Source organism: Notolepis coatsorum, assembly GCF_963971535.1.
Source record: "Notolepis coatsorum genome assembly, chromosome: 5".
In the NCBI taxonomy this organism is placed as follows: Eukaryota; Metazoa; Chordata; class Actinopteri; order Aulopiformes; family Paralepididae; genus Notolepis; species Notolepis coatsorum.
This window is the reverse complement of record NC_140169.1, coordinates 93,725,137-93,750,187: the sequence shown is the minus strand read 5'-3', so window position 1 is coordinate 93,750,187 and position 25,051 is coordinate 93,725,137. Positions and strand designations below refer to the sequence as shown.

Genomic DNA, 25,051 nt, shown 5'->3' with positions numbered 1-25,051 from the left:
TAGATGTAACAGTACTGTCTACCTGTATGGCATGTATGTCATATTATGTTATGATGAATTGAAAATGGGTGACCCTGATGTGTATTGAGCTGTACTGTATTGTACCCATTCTGCAATTTGTTAATAAAAGTTTTCAATCAATCAATCAATCAACGCGGATGTATGGACACTTGGGGGGGGAGTCACTGTTGGTGACGTCACATCAGCACCACTCCACAGATTATTAAGGCAGTGACACCGGTGTCTGTCTTTTTTTTGTACTCGTCCACCGTCCCCCCAGCCATCTCTGAGGTAATTTCACACAAAACATCAGCTACACGCCTAGAAAAAAACTTCGAAATGGTTTCGCATCGATAGGCTTTAGTTGGTCGTTTTTAATAATTACGGATCATGGATTCAGCTGACCTACCTACCAGTCAGTTCTTTTCTGTCTCTGCATTGTCCGCCCTGTTCTCAAAGCTAAAGAAGGCTAGTTGTGTCTGCTACATCTTAATTATATCACTACGATTAGTCCCAATTTCATCCACTTATTATGGCGATAACATAACGACACGTCACCAGTGTTACTTGGGATAAACACGTTTATTACTACAGTTTTCCTACTCTATGGTCGCGAATGCAATGCGTGCCAACCCACCCACTTCCGCACTGTACATTCCCCTGTCTGTCGTTAACAGTGATTGCTGAATGTTTGCCTTTTGCACGTCGTGTTTTAACTTGTCGTCACACGGATTAAACTGGGTCTGCCAAGCCAGTCAAGTTACACACACACCACGTCGTATACACCAACACTTTAACGACTTCTCCTATCCTGTAGGCTGTACCCATTCTGCAATCTGTTAATTAAAGTTTTCAATCAATCACTACCTACATCAAACGATAGTCTAGTCTACCCATATAACTAGCATGTACAATGATGCTATATATACAGTATATTTATCGCATATATGTCTGAATACACCTGCATAATCCTTATATATATATACACCAGTGGAGGCTGCTGACCAAATTTTTAGGTGAAGCACAAATTATTATATTATATATTAAATAATATTTTTAAAACATCCCCCACTGTGTGTCAGTGGTCAGTGGACACAGATGAAAACATATTAACATTAGGTGACAGCGGACCTGACCAGATGAAAACATATTAGGTGACAGCGCACCTGACCAGATGAAATCATATTAGGTGACAGCGCACCTGACAAGATGAAATCATATTAGGTGACAGCGCACCTGACCAGATCAAAACATATTAGGTGACAGCGCACCTGATCAGATCAAAACATTTTAGGTGACAGCGCACCTGACCAGATCAAAACATATTAGGTGAAGGTGACAAGGAAGCCACAGACTCATACCCCCCCGACACTCAACTAACCGCCTCGGACAGTCCTTCATACCAGTGGCCATCAGGCTCCACAACAGTGGGCAGCGACTGCTGCCAGACATCGACCTAGAACTAATAGGAACCCAAGTAGGACAATAACACTACCTTATGCATACTGCACCTTATGTGGATACTGTGATACTGTGAATTATGTATATTTCAGTTAGTTAGATAGTAAATTATATTGACCTATTTGTTTACACTGCTTGTGTTGTTTTCACTACCTGTACCCCCCCCCCTTCCCCCATGCTGCTATGATGCCTGAATTTCCCCAAGGGGATCAATAAAGGAATATCTTATCTTATCTTAAAAGGAAAGATGAAATTACCTACCTGGGTTCCATCCTATAGAGGCAAATCTTTCCTGTGACAAAATGGGATCCAATGTAATAAAACTAAGTCAACCAACGAACTAGATTCCTGTACCGGATCTCCTCTCTGGTAAACAAGAATACCTTGAAGACTCTAACAGGAGCACTCATTCAAGGGTATTGCGACTATGCTTGCACCTCATGGTACCAAAGCACCTCAAAGGCAATAAAAACAAGATTACAAACATCACAAAACAAACTGGTCAGACTACTGCTTGACCTTACTCCTAAAACCCACCTCACCCCTGTCCACTTTGACAACCTAGGATGGCTTAGAGTAGACGACAGAGTACAGCAACTTGCAATGGGCCTGGTCTACAAGATACACTACACCACTAAGATACCCATGTGCATGTCGAAATACTTCCCAAAGGTCAGTGAATACCACGACCACAACACCAGAGGGAGTTCCACAAGTCATGTTCAACCCAGATAAAATAATTTAAAAAGTAAAAAAAAAAAAAAAAAAATGAATAAAAGAAAATAGTCATAACTTAGAAATGAGATTGCATAGGTCTATGAATCGATATCGCGATTCTGTTTTGATTAATTGCCCAGCCCTACAGTGTGTACAGTAAGTTAGCTTGGTGATTATCATTGTTATGTAGGCTAAGCTGGCTAGCTACTGTTAGCATACAAGCACTGTAGCCTACTTACTTTTTCATCCACAATGTTTTTTCTGATCCAGATGCATAAGTTCACTTCTTCATGTTGCTCAGTTGCTGGTTTATACTTCGGTCCTAATGTTGGCGCAAAGTTTAATTTAGCCTGATTTTACTTGTTATAGCTGTACAGCTTACTAACTACTAAACAACAACTTTCTCATAGTCTCAACTTTCACATAGTCAAAACGGGTCCAGCTGCATGTCCGGAGGATAGGTTTAGCTCGGGCCAATCTCAAGTTTCTTTATTAGTTGTCATACAGAAGTACAGAATACTTTTATACAAAATGCTTCTTTATGTTACATTTTGTATAAAAGTATTCTGTACTTCTGTATGACAACTAATAAAGAAACTTGAGAAACTTGAGATTGGCCCGAGCTAAACCTATCCTCCAGACATGCAGCTGGACCCGTTTTGACTTTGCAATGCAGCAATCTCTGATTGGATTTGCAAGGCTGCCAATCATATTCAACCTCCGTGTATTGGATGTCAAGGGCTGTCAATCAATCAATCCTCCATTCAATGGCAAGAGTTTAACTACACAGACCGTGCTTAGATGAAGTTAATAGCCTATTTTGATTCGCTGTTATTTATTATTTATTTAACAATGGGTCACACCTGTGAAGTTTTCTTCACGAATAATTACTGCAGGCAATACTGCAGTGCAGGCCTGCTCAGAGCTGTCAATTTTGGCCATTTTTGAAGAAAAAAAAATTCACTGGCATTTTTTTACAGAGGAAAACATTTATAATAAAGATTATAATAATAATAATTAAAAAAAAATATATATATATATATATTATTTTTTATATATATATATAGGTATATGTAAATTATTAATCATTATGAATTATGAGTGAATTTGTGTTTCACGTGTTGTCATAGAGAAACCTCCATATATATATATACTGATATATACCTACTTATACACCTGCTGCATATAACTATGCTAGCATGTACAATAATGCTGTATGTAGCATACTGCATAGATATATTTATTTATACTTACAGTATCCACATCCGTTTGTTTGTACATACCTGTATATAATCCTTTTTACACACCTGTAGATACTATATATATATATATGCTGACTGAACTAGAAACTGTAACGTTATTTCGCGTTTTTAACAACAAACTACCAGATTCACTCGTCACTGTACATCACTTCTGAAGTATAAACAAACTATACTGCTGTGACGATTTTGAATATCTTAACATGTATTTACGCCCATACAATTTTTTAGATGAATGATTGTGGATATAATATAGAAAACACATCATTATAGGGGCGGCTAGGTGGTGTAGTGGGCAAGGCACTCGCCACCAATGTGGAGACGCTGGGTTCGCGTGTTCGAATCCAGCTCTCCACATTGTTTTCAGTTTAGCTGGTCGTCCGCAGTAATACACATTGGCCGTATTACGGGGAGGGAAACTGAAGGGTGGGGATTGGGCGTTGTGGACCGCGTCTCCTACAGGTCGGTTGGTGCGCCTGCGCAGTAGAATCAGGAAGTGTCGGGGGCAGCGTGAGCCTCCCACGCGTTACTCCTCGCCACTGAGAGATCGAGCTGCGCAGGTGAAAAGATGCGACTGCTGTTACCTCAAGTACCGGAGGGGACTTGTGCTATGTATGACTTAGTCCACATTGCAGCCGGCTTGTGGGAGGCAAGAAACAGCGTTCATGACAGGGGAGGGTTGAATTGGATGATACGAAATTGGGATGGGAGAAAATATAGAAAATGGGAGAAAAAGTGGATAAAAAAAAAAGAAAACACATCATTATGATATTGTCATAATTACCCATTCTGCAATCTGTTAATAAAGTTTTCAATCAATCAATCAATCAGATGGCGCAAAATACAATGGTGAGTGAGAAATGTATCTCCAGTGATAAAACCCAGTGCTGCCGCGTCTCTCTCTGCCGCGAAGGGGTGTGCTAGGGCGGTCAGCCTGTAGCTGTTCTGCAACCGTTCCTATTTCCGGGGTAGGCCTGATTGGCCCCGACAGGCACGTGACCCGCCGCGGCCACGCCCCGCGGCAGCCCCAGGACGCGGCAACGAGGCTGCTGTGGTTGACAGGCGCTTATCGTGCAATCATTTATCGTTTAACATTTGAAAGGCATACATTGTTGTATGAAATAAAATAGTATAGAGACATATAAATGCTTCTGCAACCGGGAGCGATGGCACCAGCCGGGGACTGGTGTTAGCTCTCGGGAGCGATGGCTTAGCACCAGCCGGGGACCGGTGTTAGCTCTCGGGAGCGATGGCTAGCTAGTTAGCACCAGCCGGGGACCGGTGTTAGCTCTCGGGAGCGATGGCTAGCTAGTTAGCACCAGCCGGGGACCGGTGTTAGCAGCCGGGAGCGATGGCTAGCTAGTTAGCACCAGCCGGGGACCGGCGTTAGCTCTCGGGAGAGATGGCTAGCTAGTTAGCACCAGCCGGGGACCGGTGTTAGCTCTCGGGAGCGATGGCTTAGCACCAGCCGGGTACCGGTGTTAGCTCTCGGGAGCGATGGCTAGCTAGTTAGCACCAGCCGGGGACCGGTGTTAGCTCTCGGGAGCGATGGCTAGCTAGTTAGCACCAGCCGGGGACCGGTGTTAGCTCTCGTGAGCGATGGCTAGCTAGTTAGCACCAGCCGGGGACCGGTGTTAGCAGCCGGGAGCGATGGCTAGCTAGTTAGCACCAGCCGGGGACCGGCGTTAGCAGCCGGGAGCGATGGCTAGCTAGTTAGCACCAGCCGGGGACCGGTGGTAGCTCTCGGGAGCGATGGCTAGCTAGTTAGCACCAGCCGGGGACCGGTGTTAGCTCTCGGGAGCGATGGCTAGCTAGTTAGCACCAGCCGGGGACCGGTGTTAGCACTCGGGAGCGATGGCTAGCTACTTAGCACCAGCCGGGGACCGGTGTTAGCTCTCGGGAGCGATGGCTAGCTAGTTAGCACCAGCCGGGGACCGGTGTTAGCTCTCGGGAGCGATGGCTAGCTAGTTAGCACCAGCCGGGGACTGGCGTTAGCTCTCGGGAGCGATGGCTTAGCACCAGCCGGGGACCGGTGTTAGCTCTCGGGAGCGATGGCTAGGTGCTAACTAGCTAGCAATCGCTCCCGAGAGCTAACGCCGGTCCCCGGCTGGTGCCATCACTCCCGGTTGCTAACACCGGTCCCCGGCTGGTGCTAACTAGCTAGCCATCGGTCCCGAGAGCTAACACCGGTCCCCGGCTGGTGCTAACTAGCTAGCCATCGCTCCCGTGAAAGGCGCCGCAAACTCCTTCCTAATGCTGCGGGCGGCGTTGAAGGCGGAAAGCGCCTGTGAACCACAGCAGCCTCGTTGCCGCGTCCTGGGGCGTGGCCGCGGCGGGTCACGTGCCTGTCGGGGCTAATCAGGCCTACCCCGGAAATAGGAACGGTTGCGGAACAGCTACAGGCGGGCGGTCACGTGGCCGTGTGGCCAATCAGAGAAACGCTGAACGAATGAATGAATGAATGAAAACTTTATTTAACAGATTGCAGAATGGGTACAATACAGTACGGCTCAATACATACAATTGTTAAGGGGATGCAGACCTGAGAAAGACGTTTGTCTTGTTTCCATCAGGGTCCCCCATTTTCAATTCATATAGACATTTATGACATGCACAACATACATGACATTTATATAGGTATTTAGTACTGATACATTTGTGACATAAACGGTATTCAAATATACAGTACTGTTACCCCTAGATCCTGACAGAGTATATACATATGATGGGGAGGGGACTGTACATTAGGAGGGGGTGGGTGGGTGGGAGAGAAATATACATCCGGCGGGGAGGGAATATATACATGCGGTGGGGAGGAGACTGTCTATTAGGAGGTGGTGGGGGTTTTGGGCATTTACGGTGGCCAGTTCCGAATTGCAGCCTCCCGTAGGTGCTCTTTTAAGAGCGGTTTTGAATGTGGGCAGGGATTCACATTCCTTTACAGCTTTGGGTAGGGCATTCCACATTGTTGTGGCATAATTGCGAAACGTGTTTAGTCCCTTGTTTGAGCCGAATCTGGGTTTAACATGATTTGTTGAGCTTCCTCTGGTGTAGTGGTTGTGGTATTCACTGACCTTTGGGAAGTATTTTGACATGTACATGGGCACCCCGGTCATATAGTGTATCTTGTAGACCAGGCCCATTGCAAGTTGCTGTACTCTGTCTGTCGTCTACTCTAAGCCATCCTAGGTTGTCAAAGTGGGCAGGGGTGAGGTGGGTTCTGGGGTTCAGGTCAAGTAGTAGTCTGACCAGTTTGTTTTGTGATGTTTGTAATTTTGTTTTAAGCGCCTTTGAGGTGCTTTGGTACCATGAGGTGCACGCATAGTCATAGTACCCTTGAATGAGTGCTCCTGCCAGAGTCTTCAGGGTATTCTTGTTTACCAGAGAGGAGATCCGGTACAAGAATCTAGTTCGTTGGTTGACTTTTTTTTATTACATTGGATGCCATTTTGTCACAGGAAAGATTTGCCTCTAGGATGGAACCCAGGTAGGTAATTTCGTCTTTCCTTGTGACAATATTGTCACCCACTGTAACTGAGAAGCCGTCGGTCTTGCTGAGTTTGTTATTTGAACCGAAGAGAATGGACTCTGTTTTGCCCATGTGTAATGATAGTTTGTTATCAGCGAGCCATATGCAGATTTTGCCTAGTTCCGAGCTGAGGGTTTTTTCAACCTGCAACTTGTTCTTGTCAGAGACCAGCAAGGCTGAGTCGTCCGCAAACAGGAACAAGTTGCAGTCACAGGCTGATGACATGTCATTTGCATAAATTAGGAAGAGTAGCGGTCCTAGTATGCTTCCTTGTGGAACACCACAGCTCACTGTGAGGGGGGGGGATAGAGTACCGTTTACCTCTACCATCTGTTCTCTCCCCTCCAGGTAGGATTGCATCCAGCTCACTGATAAGCTATCAAAACCAATTGCTTTTAGCTTGTCCATCAGAATGGAGTGATTGACAGTGTCGAAGGCCTTTTGTAGGTCCAGCATGACCATGCCGCAGTATTTGCCCGCGTCCACCTCTTGTTTGATGTGGTCGTTCAAATAGAGGAGGCATGTGTCAGTGGAGTGGGACGTTCTGATGCCAGATTGGAATTCGTAGATTCGATTTTTTTCCGCCAGGTACTTTTCGACCTGTTCGTAGACTATTTTCTCCATGACTTTCGAGATGGAGGTAAGAATAGAAACAGGGCGGTAGTTGCCTGGGTCTAATTTGCTGCCCTTTTTGTGCAGAGGGGTCACTCTCGCAATTTTGAAGTCCTTGGGGACGTGCCCCTGTTTTATAGAGTTTTATTATGTGTGTGATGACTGGGGTGATGGCGGCTGCTGCGTCTCTGAGGAATTTGGAGGGGATGTTGTCATGGCCAGTGGCCTTGTTAGGTTGGAGGGCGCTCAATTTTTTGAGTACCTCATCGGTTGTTACCATTTCAAGTTTGAAGTCGTCTTTGTGGACCCCTAGGTTTTTGTAGTATGCTACTATGTGTTCTACCCCATAATGCCCTGAGTGGGAGGGTAGTTTGTTTACCAGTGTTGTAATAATAATAACTTTTCATACAGAGGTTGCAGTTCAAAGTGCTTCACAACAGTAAAAAATACAGGCATAAGCGAGCATAAAAAGATAGACAGGTAGAATCACAGTGTTTCACATTAGGATCTAGCATCCCAATAGGCTCTCCGCTTACAGTTTTCAGTAACACAAATAGTAAAAATAGTTTAAAATGATTCAGTTTAAAAATAGTAAAAAAATTATAAAATAGAACGGACATAAAAAATACAGGCATGAGCGAGCATAGCAAGATATGGCAAATCACAGTGTTTCACATTTGGATCTAGCATCCTAATAGGCTCTCTATTCAGTAATACTCCTGTAATTCCCAACATACTTCCCAGTACATATTGCTGTAACTTTAGTGATATTAGATCACAGGGACATGAACCCACACTGTAACTTTAGTGATACTAGATCACAGGGACTCGAACCCACACTGTAACTTTAGTGATACTAGATCACAGGGACTCGAACCCACACTGTAACTTTAGTGATACTAGATCACAGGGACTCGAACCCACACTGTAACTTTAGTGATACTAGATCACAGGGACTCGAACCCACACTGTAACTTTAGTGATACTAGATCACAGGGACTCGAACCCACACTGTAACTTTAGTGATACTAGATCACAGGGACTCGAACCCACACTGTAACTTTAGTGATACTAGATCACAGGGACTCGAACCCACACTGTAACTTTAGTTGTGGCTATGTTTGTGAAGAAGATGTTTAAGTAATTGGCTACATCCAGCTTGTCTGTGATGAGCGTGTTGTCCGTCTTTATGTTTATGTTTGAGAATCTGGTTTTAAGTTTTTTACTGCAGCCTAGTTGATTATTGAGTAATTTCCAAAGTTCGCGGGTTTGTTTTTGTTTTCCTCAGTTTTGTCGTTGATGAAATTTCTTTTTGCTGTTCTGATCATGGTGTTTACGTCATTTCTTCACGAAAAGCTGAACACAAGTTCGTTGCCTTTAATATTCACGCATACGGGACGCGTCTATTCGAAGCCTAACCGGTTCATGCTTCCGCGTTCATGTTCACGTTTTGCGCTCTGATTGGCCACTGATGTTTCTGGTCGCACCAATCGTGTGACGGCAAGTTATTTCGCCGGTTAAGCTTAGGCACTCTTTCGAAGTTGGTTAAGGTTAGAGTTTGTCTTAGAGCAGGGCGATAGAACACCAGCCCTGATTCCAAACTCTAACCTTAACCAACTTCGAAAGAGTCGCCTAAGCTTAACCAGTGATAAACTAGGCGTTAGGTAGTTTGCTGCTGGTCGAGACGGAAATGGGCGCGTCACGCGATTGGGCGCACATGTCGCATGATCAGAAACGTCAGTGGCCAATCAGATCGCACCAGAAACGGCAGTGGCCAATCAGATTCGCAAAACGCGAACACGGAAGCATGAACCGGTTAGGCTTCGAATAGATGCATCCGGGGCTCCATGGTGTGGTTCCAGGAGGGTCCCCAGCAAAATGGGGAATAGTTTAATTTCAGTGATTTTCTATTCACTAGAAGCACAATGAGAGAATGTATAGGAATGATGACACTTCTGATCATAACGTTCACTCTTTATCGTCTCACCTACACTGTTGACAGTTGTGGAATTCTCAACTAAACCTTAAATCTTAACAAATAATTATGTTCTCTGATGGGTCCCTGGCCTATTGTGTATACATTTGGGGGTTCCTTGACATAAAGAAGTTAAAGCACCACTGTTGTAGACTGCATACCATCTCCCACCCTACAACTCTACGCCCTTATAGGGACAACAGTGGCTCAGGAGGTCGAGCGGTCATCTGGCTAATCGGAAGGTTCCAAATTCCATTCCGGCATCTCACGGCAGAGTGTCGGAGGTGTCCTCAGCTACACATTTAACCCCTAACTGCTCCCGATGAGCACCTTGCATAGTTGCCTCCGCTGTCGGTGTGTGATTGAATGTGAATGTGAGGCATAAGTTGTAAAAAATTTGAGGAACAAATTGAAATTGTAAAGCGCTTTGGATAAAATGCAGTCCATTTGGTAAATGGTGCATTTATATACAGCGTTTTTATCCAAAGCGCTTTACAATTTGTTCCTCACATTTTACCCATACATTCACACACTTGACGGCGGAGGCAACCATGCAAGGTGTCAACCTGTTCATCGGGAGCATTTAGGGGTTAAGTTAACTTAGTTTTAGTGTCTTGCTCAAGGACACTTCGACACGCTGCCCGGGAGGAGTGGGAATTGAAAGAAATGATGATGTTTTCTGTGTTCATAGTACTTCACAACACCACTCAGTTTTAAAGTCTGTCTGTTTTGCTGAGCTTCTCAATGCTTCATGGGAGTTTGTGTTTGTATTCCCCTCTAGTGACGATGAATGTCCAGCATGAAGTCAACCTACTTGTGGAGGAGATTCAAAGACTTGGCAGCAAAAGTGAGTACATGAACACAGGATTCAGTACATGTTATGATTCAGTACATGTTATGATTCAGTACATGTTATGATTCAGTACATGACATGATTCAGTACATATTGTGATTCAGTACATGACATGATTCAGTACATGACATGTAACCTGCCATGCAAACATTACATGACCAGTAGGTAACTTAAATTAGGGAAATGGTCTATATAGGAACCCTCATTTTGTAGCTCAGTTTGAGGAAAAGATTATAAACATCGCACTTTACAAATAATGGTCCTACATCAGCAGAATTAGTACTAGTGACTGTGGTATCGGAGCATTTCCAATCTTTGAGCAGTGGCCCTACATCAGAAGAATTAGTAATGGTGACTGTTAGGTTACTTCTTGAGTTCTAACAGCACGTGTATTAAACTGTCAATGGGGAAGATTAATTGAGCGCATGTGAAATAGGCAACACAACAGGGGTGGCTCGGGAGGTAGAGCAGTCGTCTGGCAATCTGGAGGTTCCCGGTTCGATTCCCGCTCCTACCAGGCAGTGTGTCGATGTGTCCTTGAGCAAGACACTTAACCCCTAATTGCTCCAGATGAGCAGGTTGGCACCTTGCATACTTGCCTCCGCCATCTGTGTGTGAATGTGTGAGTGAATGGGTAAAATGTGAGGAACAAATTGTAAAGCGCTTTGGATAAAAGCACTATATAAATGCAGCCATTTAACATGGTGGAAAACTGGTGAAATGTAAAAAAGAGCTTTTCAAATGACAAGTCTACAACAGGTCATGACTCATGGATTATCAAAGGACATACAACACTGACCAAGAAAGACCCTGGGAATAATTATGAAGCAGAAGGAGGCTGATGGCTTTTGTGGGGTGTTTCGGACAAATTAACAAAATGGTATGCATGCTTATTGCTTTGTATTGCCACTCTCTTAGTAGTATTGATGATCAATAAGGATGATTGATGATTAGTATATCACTGTAAGGCCCACAGCTAGTGGGCGTTTATGCTGTGGTGAAATGAGTATGGTCAATTATAAGTTATTGTTGCGGGCATATCGATTTTACTTGGCTCCATTGTCATGTCGGAAGATATTTTGCAACAATATTTTCTATCGGTGTGCTGCCGTTTGTTTTGGAAGTGAGAGTGGGTCTGTGTCATAATTGCATGTCCACCACACTACTCGCAACCCCAGATTCTGCTAAACGAAGACTGGAACTGTACTGTGGACATGAGTTTCAATCGGTTTTATCTGTAGTGTTGCTACTAATGCGATGTGATGATGAAATCAGTTATTACCATACAGGTCGGTGTGCTGTATTTTTGTAGTTTGCTAACGTTATGAACCACTAAGCATTGTTGCAAGGGAGTCCGGGACAATCTAAAGACACATTAACACTAGGTCAGTGATTCTCAACCTTTTTTGGGTCAATGCTCTCATTTCTCACATCCAGGTCAGATATTATCCCCCTCAACCCCCTACACCCAATGGGAATTACAATGTTGATGCTTATGATTATTTTCCATTTATCATGGGTATTATGAAATTCTCAGCCTTTTAAAGTTTCTATTTGGCTCAGTTTGTTGGATCAATTAAGCCCGTCAGTGTTGTGTGTCAAATGAAGGCTTCTAACGGTGGGTAGGGTCTAATACTCATTTAACTTTTTTCTACCATGTGTGTATTACATTGAACATTACAAAAAGTGATCTTTCCCTGTTCCCCTGTAGTGGGATTTTGTTTGTGCTCACTGTATGTATGCCCCTCTCTGGTTCCAGTCAACAATAATAAATAAAATATACCCCTTTTCAACAGTTCTGCACCCAGTGCCCCCCCCCCCACACACACACTTCCTTTCCCCGCCTTCATTTCACTATATGTCTTGTGTATGTATGTGACGATTAAACCTCTTGAATCTTCCTACGGTCGTACCACCCCGTTTTGAAACCTTACTACACTAGATAGGTCTGTATTGCAACAAACGTTTCATAACCGAAATGATAATGATACCCGTGTTTCAGATGCTGATGGAAAGACGTGCGTGAAGTTTGGGGTCTTGTTCGACGACGACCGCTGTGCCAACATCTTCGAGGCCCTGGTGGGAACCCTGAGAGCCGCCAAGAGGAAGAAGGTGGTGGCCTTCGACGGAGAGCTCCTCCTGCAGGGAGTCCACGACCACGTGGAGATCGTCCTGCTGTAGGAGTGAGAGGCTGAGAGCCATGCGGGACAGAGGGGCAGATGATGCATGTCTGGCCCCATTTTTTTTAAATCCTCAAATACGTTGAGCAGTTCAGTCGTTAAAGCCTTAGCAGAATCATGTCAGACAGGCGACAAGCCTTAATTTATCCATATGTCCCGATGTGTGAAACATTGAGAGATACTGAGGGTTGGACCAAAACCTAGATGCAATGAATACTGATTTAATCTTAATATTGCCATTTCCATGATTGTAAACTAGGGATGCACCGATCCCACTTTTTTAGTCCTGATACCGATACCAGGGCTTTGGGTATCTGCTGATACAGAGTTCTGATCCATTACTTTTAATTAACAGTATAGACTTGGACTGTCATTTTGGGGTCATTGGACAAAGATTTATTGAGATATAATAAAAATGTCTCCATTAGAGAGTTAATGTGTCAAATGCAGCAAATAAAATCACATGGCTTTGATTTCTGGCACATTAGACGTGTTTCTTGATTTCTGATTTTAGTATTGGAGAAATTCTCGGTGCATCCCTATTGTAAACATTTTCAATAGCTTTTATTGGGACAGATGACCTTAGTAAATAACTGAGATTGATAGTAAATGCAATGAAGTGTATTTGAGAGTTTTTCAAACGGTGAACCAGATCTACCTCTAGCTTGGCCCCTACTTCCTGTACCTCACTATGTACCAGCCAGCTACTGTAGGTGCATAATGGGGTCAGATGTTAGGGACAGACTCAGAGTCATGTATATCTTCAGGTGATCCAACTACAGCGATCTCTCTCTTTTGCCTTTTTTTTCTTTTTTACTCTCTCTCTGAGTTGTTGCCATTCCAAGGGTCAAAATGTCAACCAAGCATTTTGATAAAGCTTTTAGGACTATAGACACGGGTCAAGAATGTAACTTATTTTGTATGCCGCATTCCAATGTCGTTTTTCTTTTTCTTTTTTATCCATGAGTTAAATTTGCACCTTGATTTATTGAACCAAACGTCTCCCTCTTGACCCAGGCTGAGTAGTGCTGTCTGCAAAATTACCATGTGTTTAGTTACTCTATGAAAATCATGTTTTTTTATCCATAGGATCTCTCAGAACACCTTGATCTGGGACAGGACATTTTTGTACTTGATTTTGAGAAAACAGCACAGGTCGGCGGCTAAGTGGCGCAGTTCGAGCCCAGCTCTCGGCGTTGCTTCCGGCTTGGCTGGTCGTTCATACTAATACAATTGGCAGTATTAGGGGGTGGGAAAGCCGGTGGGTGGGGGATCGGACGTTGTGGACAGCGACTCCTACAGGTCGGTTGGTGCACCTGTACAGCAGAATCAGGAAGCAACGGGGGCAGCGTGAGCCTCCCACGTGTTACTCCTCGCCGCTGAGAGATCGCGCTGTGCAGGTGAAAAGATGCGACAGCTGCCTCCTTGTGTACCGGAGGGGACACGTGATGCAAGGCTTGGTCCACATTGCAGCCGACCAGTGGGAGGCATAGTCTAGCAACGTTCGAGACAGGGGAGGGTAAAATTGGACAATACGAAATTGGGATGGGAGAAAAATAGAAAATGGGGAGAAAAAGTAGAGAAAAAAAAAAAGAGAAAAAAGCACAGGTCCACCGGCATCCTTTTAACGTCATCAAATGGCTTCTTTCACTTATTGTTTACATGGGACATATTTCCTACCTCTTGTGGACTTTGTAATATGACTTTCAGTTCCTTGGAAATTCGAAAAAATATTCAGTTTTTATTAGAGGGGGGGGGGGGGGGGGGGGTGTGTGAGTATTTCAGGAAAGAATTTTGCACATGTTAATTTTGTATTTATGCAAACTGTCCAAGAATACTTTGTATCCCAGCCTTTTTCTATGCCTGCAGGACCGTTTCCCCTCTGCCAGTCATACTTCAAGCATTGTCTCTTAACAATGGGGATGTATTGTGATTCCTGTGCAGTTCTTACTGGTGCGTAGGGGTGTAAAGGCTTTATTAGGATACAATACCAGTTCTATTCTTAAGGCAACTGCTCAATGTCTGACGGTATCACTAAGTCTTCGCTTCGACTCAGGTAAACACGGGTGGCCCGGGTCAGAACTATGTGATCATTTCTGTCGGAAGTCATAAACGCACTGGATGACGGTGTCAATTTTATTAAGATCCGCTTACCACTTGAATTAAATACCGGTAGCTTTTTTAGTCCCCCCTCCCCCCCCGCGATATCGAAAACAACATATTAATGGCTCTGAATCGTATGCAAGCCGTACGTCACAGAGATTGAATTTGATTGTTGCCTTTTGAATTGATAAGACTGATGTGAATCGATGGTTCCACCTCTACTAGTGCATAGTTTAATGACTGATGTATGGTTACCTCTACTAGTGCATAGTTTAATGACTGATGTATGGTTACACCTCTACTAGTGCATAGTTTAATGACTGGGGTGATTTGGTGCCAAATGGAACCGTTGGGTTTTGAATGTCTCAGGACTTAATTGACAACCAAAATGTGTTTAATTGACCTGTGACTTAAATTAGATGTCTTATGTACGGTAGAACACAAGTGTGTTTTATAGCTTTTCTGTATTTTCTTTTTCCATTCCATATCTGTACTGCAAGCCTGTGCTTTTAAAGGCATATTGCACATCCACCCCATTTCTGTCAATGAGTTGAGTATTTTTTATTTAGTTGAAAATGGAAATGTTATATTTTTTTAATTCACCAGAATATGAGAATATTCAAACTTCTAAAGTAAGACATTCTGGATGTTTCACTCCTAACATAATTGGGATCAAAACCTGAGGACTTTTTCATTCTGAAGCTGAATTTTATTTTCAAATTATGTTATTCGTAGTATTCGATCGTAGACGTCTTGGTCGAGAACACCAGGTGATTGTAATCAAATAGCAGGTGATTGTCATTAAATGACAGCTGTCACATTAGCTGTGGCCCTGTGTCATTTTGTATGGTAACGTCATGAGAATACTATGAATTAAACTAAGTGAATGAGTCCAGTTAGCTTAAGTATGTAACCTTTCCTTTTGGAAAATCACCCCACAAATCATATGATATGATATATAATATGATTTGTAGGCCTAGACATCTCTGAAGCACCGCTTAAAAAATACTTAATTTAGCGTGGTATTTTGACACATTTTGCCTTTTAACAAATATAGCGCCTCCTATGATTTTGGATATTGCGCTGTAGGCCATATTGTGATTTATATCAAATCAGATTAATTGTTCAGCCCTACTATTGGATGAAGCAACATGTACTGTTTTTTTTTATGGATTCAGTCCATGTGGCACAACAAATAGTAAGGAAACCTGTGGGAGAAATAGACAAAATAAATAGAACAGCAATGAAATAAGTGATGGATGTGTTCCTCTGATCTGGTATAATACCTGCATCTTGTGTGATTTGAGTTTCATCAAAGTGCAGCTTCGCCATTGTCTTCATGTATTGGCAATAAGATATTCCTAAGAGAACAGAGATTTCTATTTCTGTGGTGTACAATGTAACCAATAAAACCTGTTCACTTCAGCCTCGTCTCGTGTCTGTTTAATGAAACCCAGAACAAAACGGCACATTTGATTTGTAATCATAACGCAGGAAATCATTCGCAGACGGGGATAGGAAGTAACTAAGTGCTTTTACTTAAGTACTACTGTAGGCCTATATAGTATTTAGTTTAGTAAAGTGTTTTAACATTTTAAGAGGATGTATACGTTTGCTCCACTTTGGTATGAGTGATACTGGAGATATAGTTCCATGGCTGGTTAACTTTTTTTTTTAAACATTTATTACAGTAGATAACGGACGTACAGGGATACAGTAGGAGATGGGGTCTGTGCTGGCCTGGAAATTTAACTGATGGGCTGCAGAGGTCTGTGCCCTCATGTAAACCCAAAGAGGCAAATCAAATCAAATTTATTTTTAGGCCCGACAACACACGTTAATGTCCCCATGGCGGACACATCTTCTTTAAACAAGTCAAGAAGAAACATCACAATAAGTCAAACAAAACAAGAACACCATAAGGTCCAACAAATTTAAAATAAATGCAAAATAAATGAATGCAATGCGAACACTCCCAGACATACCCCACGCGAAGGTAAGGAAAAACTCACTAAAACCTAGCAATAGGAAAAAATGCACCACAGGCAATGTGGAGGAGAGAAACCTTAGAAGGGTCAATTCAAGGGGGGATCTCCCTTCTTAGATGTCGGTGATAGTAGTGTTGCAGACGGACAGTTGGTAAGCATGCACTCATGTGTGTAGTGAAACAGATGAGTGCATGCAATAGCAACTGAACATTTAGAAAGATTTAAGATAGAGCTGATAGCAGCAACTGAACATTTTGAAAGAATAAAGATAGAGCTGATAGCGGATCTATTTGAGGCATAGGGGCGGCGCAAAGAGGGTCGCGTCCTCCCCGTCTTAATCACGGGACGTTCAACACTCCGGTCATAACTCCGAGACAACCGGAGACAGGGGGCGGCGCAGAGAGGGTCGCAACCTCCCTGTCATCATCGCGGGACGTCCAGCACTCCGGTCATCACTACGAGACAGCTGGAGACAGGGAGACAGGAGGGCACGCAGAGAGGGTCGCATCCTCCCGGTCTTCATCACGGGACGTCCGACACTCCGGTCATCACTCCGGGACAGCAACTCACAGGGAGACGGGACAGGTGTTAGACAGCTTGCGTGATTGTAATGGGCGGACATAGCAATAGATACAAGTGGTAAGCATATATGTGAATAGAATAGATATATGAAGTAAGCATATTAAGTGAATAGAATAGAAGTACTTAACCCAGCAATGAAACCACGTTGACAGACCACAAACCACTTTGACAGACCACGGACAGAAGACGGTAAGAAGCTGATCCATGGCCTCGGTGGTGCACGTAGAACAGTCACTGCAATCTTGGCCAAGACCCAGAGACATCCACCACCTTGGTCAGCACTACGAGACAAGCACTCAGAGAGATGGGGGGGGGGGTTAGAGAGTTCCCACCCATGTTTGTAATGGGCGGAGATGGAGCAATAAATATATGTAGTGAGCATATGCATACATGGTGACAGTAGAATCATAGTATATAAGAAAATTGTGAAATAGAGTAATAGATAGAACTACTGCAAGCGTATGGATACAGACAGACAGACAGACAGACACAGGGGGCAGGCAGACAGACAGTATGTGTCACAGGATTCCCCAGCCTGCCCTTCACAACACTGTCCCTGTATGCCTGGGTCTCCCATCGCCCCTCTGAGGCTAATAATAACCTAGAATAACAGCCAGGGCCAGTGGGGGCGGAGCCAACGGCGTGTGACGTAACGGAGGCTGGGTGAAAACAGCGCCTGACCGATCCGTACAGTACAGGAATCAAAACAAGAGACGGACACGCCTTCTTTGCTATAGGTTACCTTATAGCGGCTGCTGCTGTCAGAGGCTGAGCTGCAGACAAAATCGGACTGTTTTACGTGATGATTGTTGAATGTTGATTTGCAGCCAACCTTTATTATAGTCAGAAAGAAAGACAGCGAAAACTGCTGCGTGGAATGGAATCCACAGAAATGTCAGACGCTGGCAGTCGTTGTTAGAGGTTGTTGTTGTTGTTGGAGGTATATATTGATATCAGGTTTTTAAAAAAATGCCCAACCAGAAGAACAACAACAAGGGAAAGAGAAGCAAACGCACAAACAGCAGTGGAGATGAGCAAGAAAATGGAGCCAGTGCAGCGGCAACAGGAGGCGCAACAACACCGCTACTGGGCGCCACAGCCGCCGCGCCGCAGCCGGAGCGCACGAGCGGTAAGAAGACTTGTTGTTATTAATAGTGCGACAAAACAACAGCGCACAGTCGAGGAAGTTCGATACTGTGCCGTCGTGCGGGTTGAAGACTCCTCATCATCATGCATGTGTTGCAGCATTTGCGTCCTGCACGGAAATAACGCTGTAACGTCGTCATTATAATAATGTGCAGTCTGGTTTGACACCGCAACAACAATAACAACAACAACTAATGTATATGTGTTGGTGATGTGCAGTCCCGCATGCAATCTTGGGACTCGTTTTCATGTCGCGCACATTGTGTTTTCTAGTCTTGGCCTTGCTCTCATCATCATCATGGGTCTTTCTCTGCGCACTCAAATTCAACTTCTATCTCTCCCCCTCTCTCTCTCTCGTCCAAATATAGGGATAACTAAGCCAAGCACCGACACGCAAGACTATTGTTGTGTTCTGCTCGTGTTATTATTATGTTAGCCGCACTTAGATGCAATTCTAGTACAAATTAAATGCATGCGTTGTTGTAGTTCGCCTATACATACTTGCGTCACTCTGGGGGGGGGGGGGGGGGGGGGGGGGCGGCATGACGACCAGTGTGCAGAAACACTTGTTATACAGTATTCGTTCCCAATCTATGCTAACAGTGTCTCAACTCTTGTTGTTTTGAAGTAGTACACCTTTCATCCATGTAGTCGATCTAGTAGTACACCTTTAATCTATATAGTACATCTAGTACACCTTTCACCTATGATTTCCTGTTTAATTTACATTTTGTAATTTAGCTGACACGTTTGTTTTATCCAAAGCGTGACTTACAAGACAACAAGTCAGCAGGAAGGGTACAACTCGTTCAGCTGAGTAACAATGTTCATCAAACAGTGTTGAAACTTTGGCGCTGCAGTGTTGAGTGCATAGTGTCATGGTTTTTGCTTGACTTCGCCTTTATACAGCTGTCAATCACTGGCCTCTGTGGTTAATTGCCTCGTGGTAGGACAGGTGATTGCACCTGATTCAGTGCAGCTGTGCCTATGGTAAAGCTGAGTCTATTTAAAAGTTTGAATCTCGCAGTGTGTTAGCTGCTTTCTCATTTCCTTTCCTGTTAGCTACCCTTCCGGCCTGGCTTTGCTGATCTTTGCCCTGTTCAGCATTTTATCCTTTTTCTGTAGCCATTCTGGTTTTAGGCTACTGGCTTATTTTAGCACTTTATTTTCTAGTAGCTGAGCCTTTTATTGTAGTGTGTTGTTTCTTTTTATGACAGTTTTCGTCATTAGTCCACTACACATAAACACCCTTCATCATCATTAGGTGGCTTCTTCGTTCCGAAGGTTGCCTATCACTCTCCAACCCATTCTGTCCCCACTTCTTCTCTCCAACTCCGTGACTTAGTGGATGTTTATTGTTATTTAGGTTATTTTTGTATTAACTCCGTTATTAGGAGGTGCCTTTGTGGCTTATTTCAGTTATTTCTATAATACCTCTTTGAGTGTTGTCCAGTTTTTTGGACTTGATTTATTTTCTTAAAATACTCATGTTGAGGCTTCCACCTGTAAAGGTTGTTTTTTGTTGTTTACTTTTCCCCTTCTCTTTAATGTCTGCTTAGCAGTTTAGTGGTTATTCGTTACACGAATAACCTAAGAGTCCCTATTATCTGCTCGTGACCCAAACACCTGCAGCCCTCACACATAGTAGTAGAGACATATTAGTATAGGTAGTAAATAATATAGACAAGGAAGATTAATTAGTGGAAGAGTGCATGATAGTAAAAGACGGTAATACGGTTATTTGTTTTAGTTTTTCTTCTTTCATTTCAGATATTGATTGAAGAAGTTTTAGTCAACAGCGAAAGACTGCTACAGCTGGAATCAGAACGTGTTACTCTGAAAGGCAGTAGTAGGGCCTACAAGTGCTGCTTTAGTCACCGCTGTCACTGGAGAGATACACAGGAAATGGAAGGATTAACACACACACACACACACAGTCACACACACAACATGACACATTAAATCCCCTCTCTCACGCTCTCTCTCTCACACACACACACACCATATGATGGCACATGGGCACTTGTAACACTACCTCACATCCACACAAGAGACAGATGAATGAATGATGGCTGTTTCCAAGGAAGGAACTATATATTAATAATGATTACGTACCAAGGAACTAATGAGGAACTACATGTTGATAATGATTATTAAGTACCTAGTAGGAAGGGGCGCTCCAGTAGCACACCATATAGCTCGCTGAGTCACGACTCGGTCGTCCCGGGTTCGCTTCCCACACCCGGTGACCAGGGGCGGATTTAGGATCGTAGGAGATCCGGGGCTTACTTTGACACCACAATTTTTTACTTATACCACCACCTTGAAAGTTAATATGCGTCTTTGTTTACGGTTTGATTATCACTGATACAAAGTAAAATAGTGCAGTGCAATAAAATAGTTAGTAAAATAGAATAAAATAAATAATGCAATAGTGCATTGCAATTAAATAGTTATCATCGTATTTTTTCGGGAGGCCGGTAAGGAGTGCATTACAGTAGTCGAGTTGGCTTGAGATAAAGGCATGGATCTGGTTTTCAGCGTCCTTTTGATTTATAAATGGCCGTACTTTAGCTATGTTTCTAAGGTGGAAGAATTAAGTTTTTGTCAACTTGTTTGTGATTTAAAGCTTAGGTCTGAGTCTACCATAACACCAAGACTTAACTCACTCAAATACAGTTAGCAGCTGGATAGACCACAGATGGAAATTAGCTTCTGCAAACATATTTTCATGTAACAATGATGAATTGTCAAAAAAAAATATATATATAATTTTTTTTTTTTTAAATAGATTCAGGGCTTTTCAGAAAACATTCGGGGCTTGAGCCCAAGTAGCTAGCCCCGCCCCTGCCGGTGACCATTTGCCGCATGTCTTCTCCTCCCGTTCTCCCCCTCCTCTATGCGTGACCAGGAAAAAGCTGTAAAAATGCTAAAAGATAATAATAATAAAAAAAAATGTATCTAGTAGGAGCTAATGATGAATCTATGTTCCTCTGTCATTGCAGCAGTCTGGTTTGAAAGCACCTTGAGGTGATCATTCAGAGATGCACAGGCCAAGTAGCCTATGATGTAGGGTAGGTTACCGGATTTTGACAGTAAGAAAGAAAGCAATTCTGGGGGATGTAACGGAAGTAACATAACAGGTAATATAACAAATTACTGCTCCTAGAGAGTAGGGGTGAACGGTATAAACGGTATACGGTATAAACGGTATGAATTTGCTCTACGGTATGGATTTTGACTATACCGTGTAACCGGTAGATAGCAATGATGTCATGTAACCACAGCGCGACTATTTCACTCGCATTTGCCCCTAAAAATAGATAGAATTAGTCATAGATAATAGATATGTGCGAACTGGAAAAAGTTATTTAGGAGGCTTCGCGCAGTGGGCGTGCCAGCCCCTACCGCACGCATGTAAACACGAGTCTAGTAGTCTAGTGGGACGGGACACGGGACGACGGCGGCGTCTCCCTGAGCTACCGTTAGCTTAGCTACCGTTACAAAATGACCCAGTCAACTATTCACTTTTAGTTTAATACATGATGAGGCATTGTCTAACCGAACGGTATCTAGTCGGCCAGCTACCGATAGCTCCTGACATCAACAAACGCTCCACAAAGTCTAGTAGAGACGTGTATGACACCGGTTCCTGACAGGGAGCGAGCGAGCGAACTGGAGACGAAATCGCGCGCGACACTGTCCTGATATGAGGCGGCGCGTGTCCGAGTGTGTCTGTGTGTGTGTGTTACCTGGAAGCACATGTGGGGGGGGGCAAAGCAGCCTGCGATTCTTGACCAATAAAAAGTGTTTAGGGGCGGGACTCGGCCGCGTAATCGCTCAACTAGAGACACAGCGAGCGAATATCTGAGGGGTGGACGACATCGCTGCTCAGTTCGCTGTCGCTCGCGGCAGGTCAGGATAGTCTGATTGAAACGAATACATTTTAATCATTTTCGCAATCACGCTTGCTCGCGTCGCTGCCTGTCAGGAAGGGGTGTGATACCTGTTAGCTGTTAGCTCACGTTAACGCAAGTTAGTTCACCGTTCAAAACGAAATGTCCCATTGAACTAAATAATTCACTGAGGCGTTGTATTAACGTTATATATCCAGCTAGCAGTAGCTACAGATAGCTCCTGATATCAATGTCTTATAACACTGATTCGATGCGTATTCGAGCTGAGGGCTTGCTGAGCACAGTTAAGTAACTTTATACCAATAGGGTCCAGGTGCAGCGCCGGAGAATCCTGGCCGTAGCTCTGCTCGAGGCTACTCGAGTATAGGTCCAGGTGCAGCTCCGGAGAATCCTGGCCGTAGCTGGAGGCTACTAGAGTACACACAGACAGTGGAGCTTGTTGCGTGGTGGCGATGTCTCGCAGATAATACAAGTACAAGTCTAATTATATAATATATATATTTTATAAAAAAATTATAAAATAAAATTTTTTTTTATCAAAAACGATGATACCGTGATATATACCGTTACCGTCTATGCTTCAAATTATACCGTGATATAAATGTTAGACCATACCGTCCACCCCTACTAGAGAGTAATAAGAAAAGTAATAATAATATTACTTTTGAAATGAGTAACAATGAATATATGACCTTTTTGAGTAACACACCTGGTCAGGGCTAGTGAAGATGATCCATGGTCTATATTTTGGCCCACAATGCTCCTTGGCTAAATGTGTCTATATCAAGGGATGTGACATCACTGAGTCTATATTAAGGATGTGACATCACTGACAGACTCAGTGACTCTGCAAAAGTCATGTTTTCATCAGGTGTCAAGTACTTAGACAAGGAGGAATTCCCCATGTCCAGCTGTCATTTATGCCGGCGCTCTCTCTGTCTATCTTTGTATATCTTTGAGTCTCTCTCTCTCTCTCTCTCTCTGTCTCTCTCCCTCTGTCTTTCTCTCTCTATGTCTCTCCCACCTTCTCTCTGTCTCCACTTTCCCCTATTGAATTAGCCTTCATAATCCCAACATGTTGAATGATGTTGCGGTTTTTAATCATACCGTGTCTTCTCTCCTCCAGAGGCCCCCTGCGCAACCCCTCTGGTGTGCAGCCTGGCTCGTCCCATCGACCTGGACAAGGACGACTACCAGCGCGTCCTCTGCAACAGTGAGCTCTGTCCCTATGGCAACTGGATGCACCGGCAGTGCTTCTATGAGTGGGAGAGCTCCATTCTGGTCCAGTTCAACTGTATCGGGCGTGCACGCTCCTGGAATGAGAAACAGTGTCGTCAGAACATGTGGACCAAGAAGGGCTACGACCTGGCCTTCCGCTTTTGCTCCTGCCGCTGCGGTCAGGGACACCTCAAGAAGGACACAGACTGGTACCAGATAAAGCGCACGCAGGACGAGCGTAAGAAGAAGCCCTCGGAGAGGGGCCTGGGCAGGGCCGGGGTCAGCGGTGCCGGGTGTCAGGGGACTGTGGACGGGCTCTGCGAGGAGCCCAAGAAAAGCAAACCGCTTGGGGGAGGAGGAGGTGGAGGAGGGAGTGTGGGTAAACTAGCCCATAGGGCTTCCAGCCAGGAGCTGCCTCGCAGATCGTCCGTGGACTGTCCGAACTCTATGGAGAGAGGAGGAGGAGGGCACACTACAGGGGGACTGTTCACCTTGGGACCTTCTCAGAAGTCCCCCTGCAACTCCCCGGGACTGTCCCCTCCTACGGGTTTCTCCTTCTTCTCCCCCACCGCTCCCTTCGGAGCAGGGGGAGGCCCGCGATCCCGGCACCTCGGGGAGTTCCTGAAGTCGGCCGTCCACATGGAGAACCAGAGGAAGCAGTTCCTGGCCGGTGGCGTCGTCCTTGGCCGGAGCGGCGGCTGCTCCCTGGGAGCCTCGGGTGGAGTGGGCGGCTCCCACCTGGACCCCGGCTCTGTCCTCCCCCTCCCGCTGTCCCTCGCCTTCCCACTGCCGCACCGACTCGCCCCCGGTGGCGGGGGGGTCGACGGGAGCCACTCTCACCCGGTGCAGTTCTTGAGGAGGCTGGACCTCTCGGAGCTCCTCACGCACATCCCCCGTCACAAGCTCAACACCTACCACGTCCGCATGGAGGACGACGCGCAGGCGGGCCAGGGAGAGGAGCTACGCAGGTAGCGTGTGATGGAGGGGTGAGGGGACAGGTAGAGTGTGGTTTAGGGGTGAGAGGACAGGTAGGGGGTGGTTTAGGGGTGAAATAAAAATGTTCACATTTATAAAACAATGCCTGGCATTTAGGGGCCTAATAATTCCACCCAGTAACAGTTTGATACAATTCTGATTTCTAATGTATGATTGATTGATTGAAAACTTTATTAACAGATTGCAGAATGGGTACAATTCAGTACAGCTCAATACACACAATTGTTAAGGGGATGCAGACCAGAGAAAGACTTTCGTCTTGTTTACATCAGGGTCCCCCATTTTCAATTCATCAGGACATATATGACATACAGATAGACAGTACTGCTACATCTATACATTTATGACATACCAGATTTGCAAATACAGTACTGTTTGTGATACAAAAAGAGTCAAGAAAAGGGAGTATATACATTTGACGTAGAAACTGTACATTGGAGGAGGTTGGGTGGGGGGGGTTGGGTACATTGGGATATTGACAACCATACTGGGTAATTTACATTAGAGGTGGTTGG

The 25,051-nt window shown here is 44.4% G+C and overlaps 2 protein-coding genes across 2 annotated transcripts in view; both read left to right on the top strand.

Moving 5' to 3' along the window:
• The first annotated feature begins 213 nt into the window (after positions 1–213).
• abracl (ABRA C-terminal like) lies at positions 214–16,114 on the top strand. The gene is made up of 3 exons (XM_084314682.1): positions 214–291; positions 10,335–10,400; positions 12,409–16,114. Exons 2-3 carry the CDS (start codon positions 10,340–10,342, stop codon positions 12,585–12,587), a joined length of 240 nt encoding a protein of 79 aa, XP_084170808.1. The 5' UTR covers positions 214–291; positions 10,335–10,339; the 3' UTR covers positions 12,588–16,114.
• Positions 16,115–18,002: 1,888 nt separating this feature from the next.
• heca (hdc homolog, cell cycle regulator) overlaps positions 18,003–25,051 on the top strand; it is a 44,938-nt gene continuing 37,889 nt past the window's right edge. Inside the window, exons 1-2 of the mRNA XM_084314692.1 lie at positions 18,003–18,388; positions 23,449–24,508. Coding sequence (XP_084170818.1) covers positions 18,229–18,388; positions 23,449–24,508 — 1,220 coding nt within the window. The 5' untranslated portion in view covers positions 18,003–18,228. The remainder of the gene's footprint in view (positions 18,389–23,448; positions 24,509–25,051) is intronic.

Excerpts from the sequence above, each read along its gene's own strand:
- abracl (XM_084314682.1), top strand. The coding sequence starts at position 10,340 with ATGAATGTCCAGCATGAAGTCAACCTACTTGTGGAGGAGATTCAAAGA. Across the intron at positions 10,401-12,408 it reads TCAAAGACTTGGCAGCAAAA|ATGCTGATGGAAAGACGTGC; the intron begins GTGAGTACATGA and ends CCCGTGTTTCAG.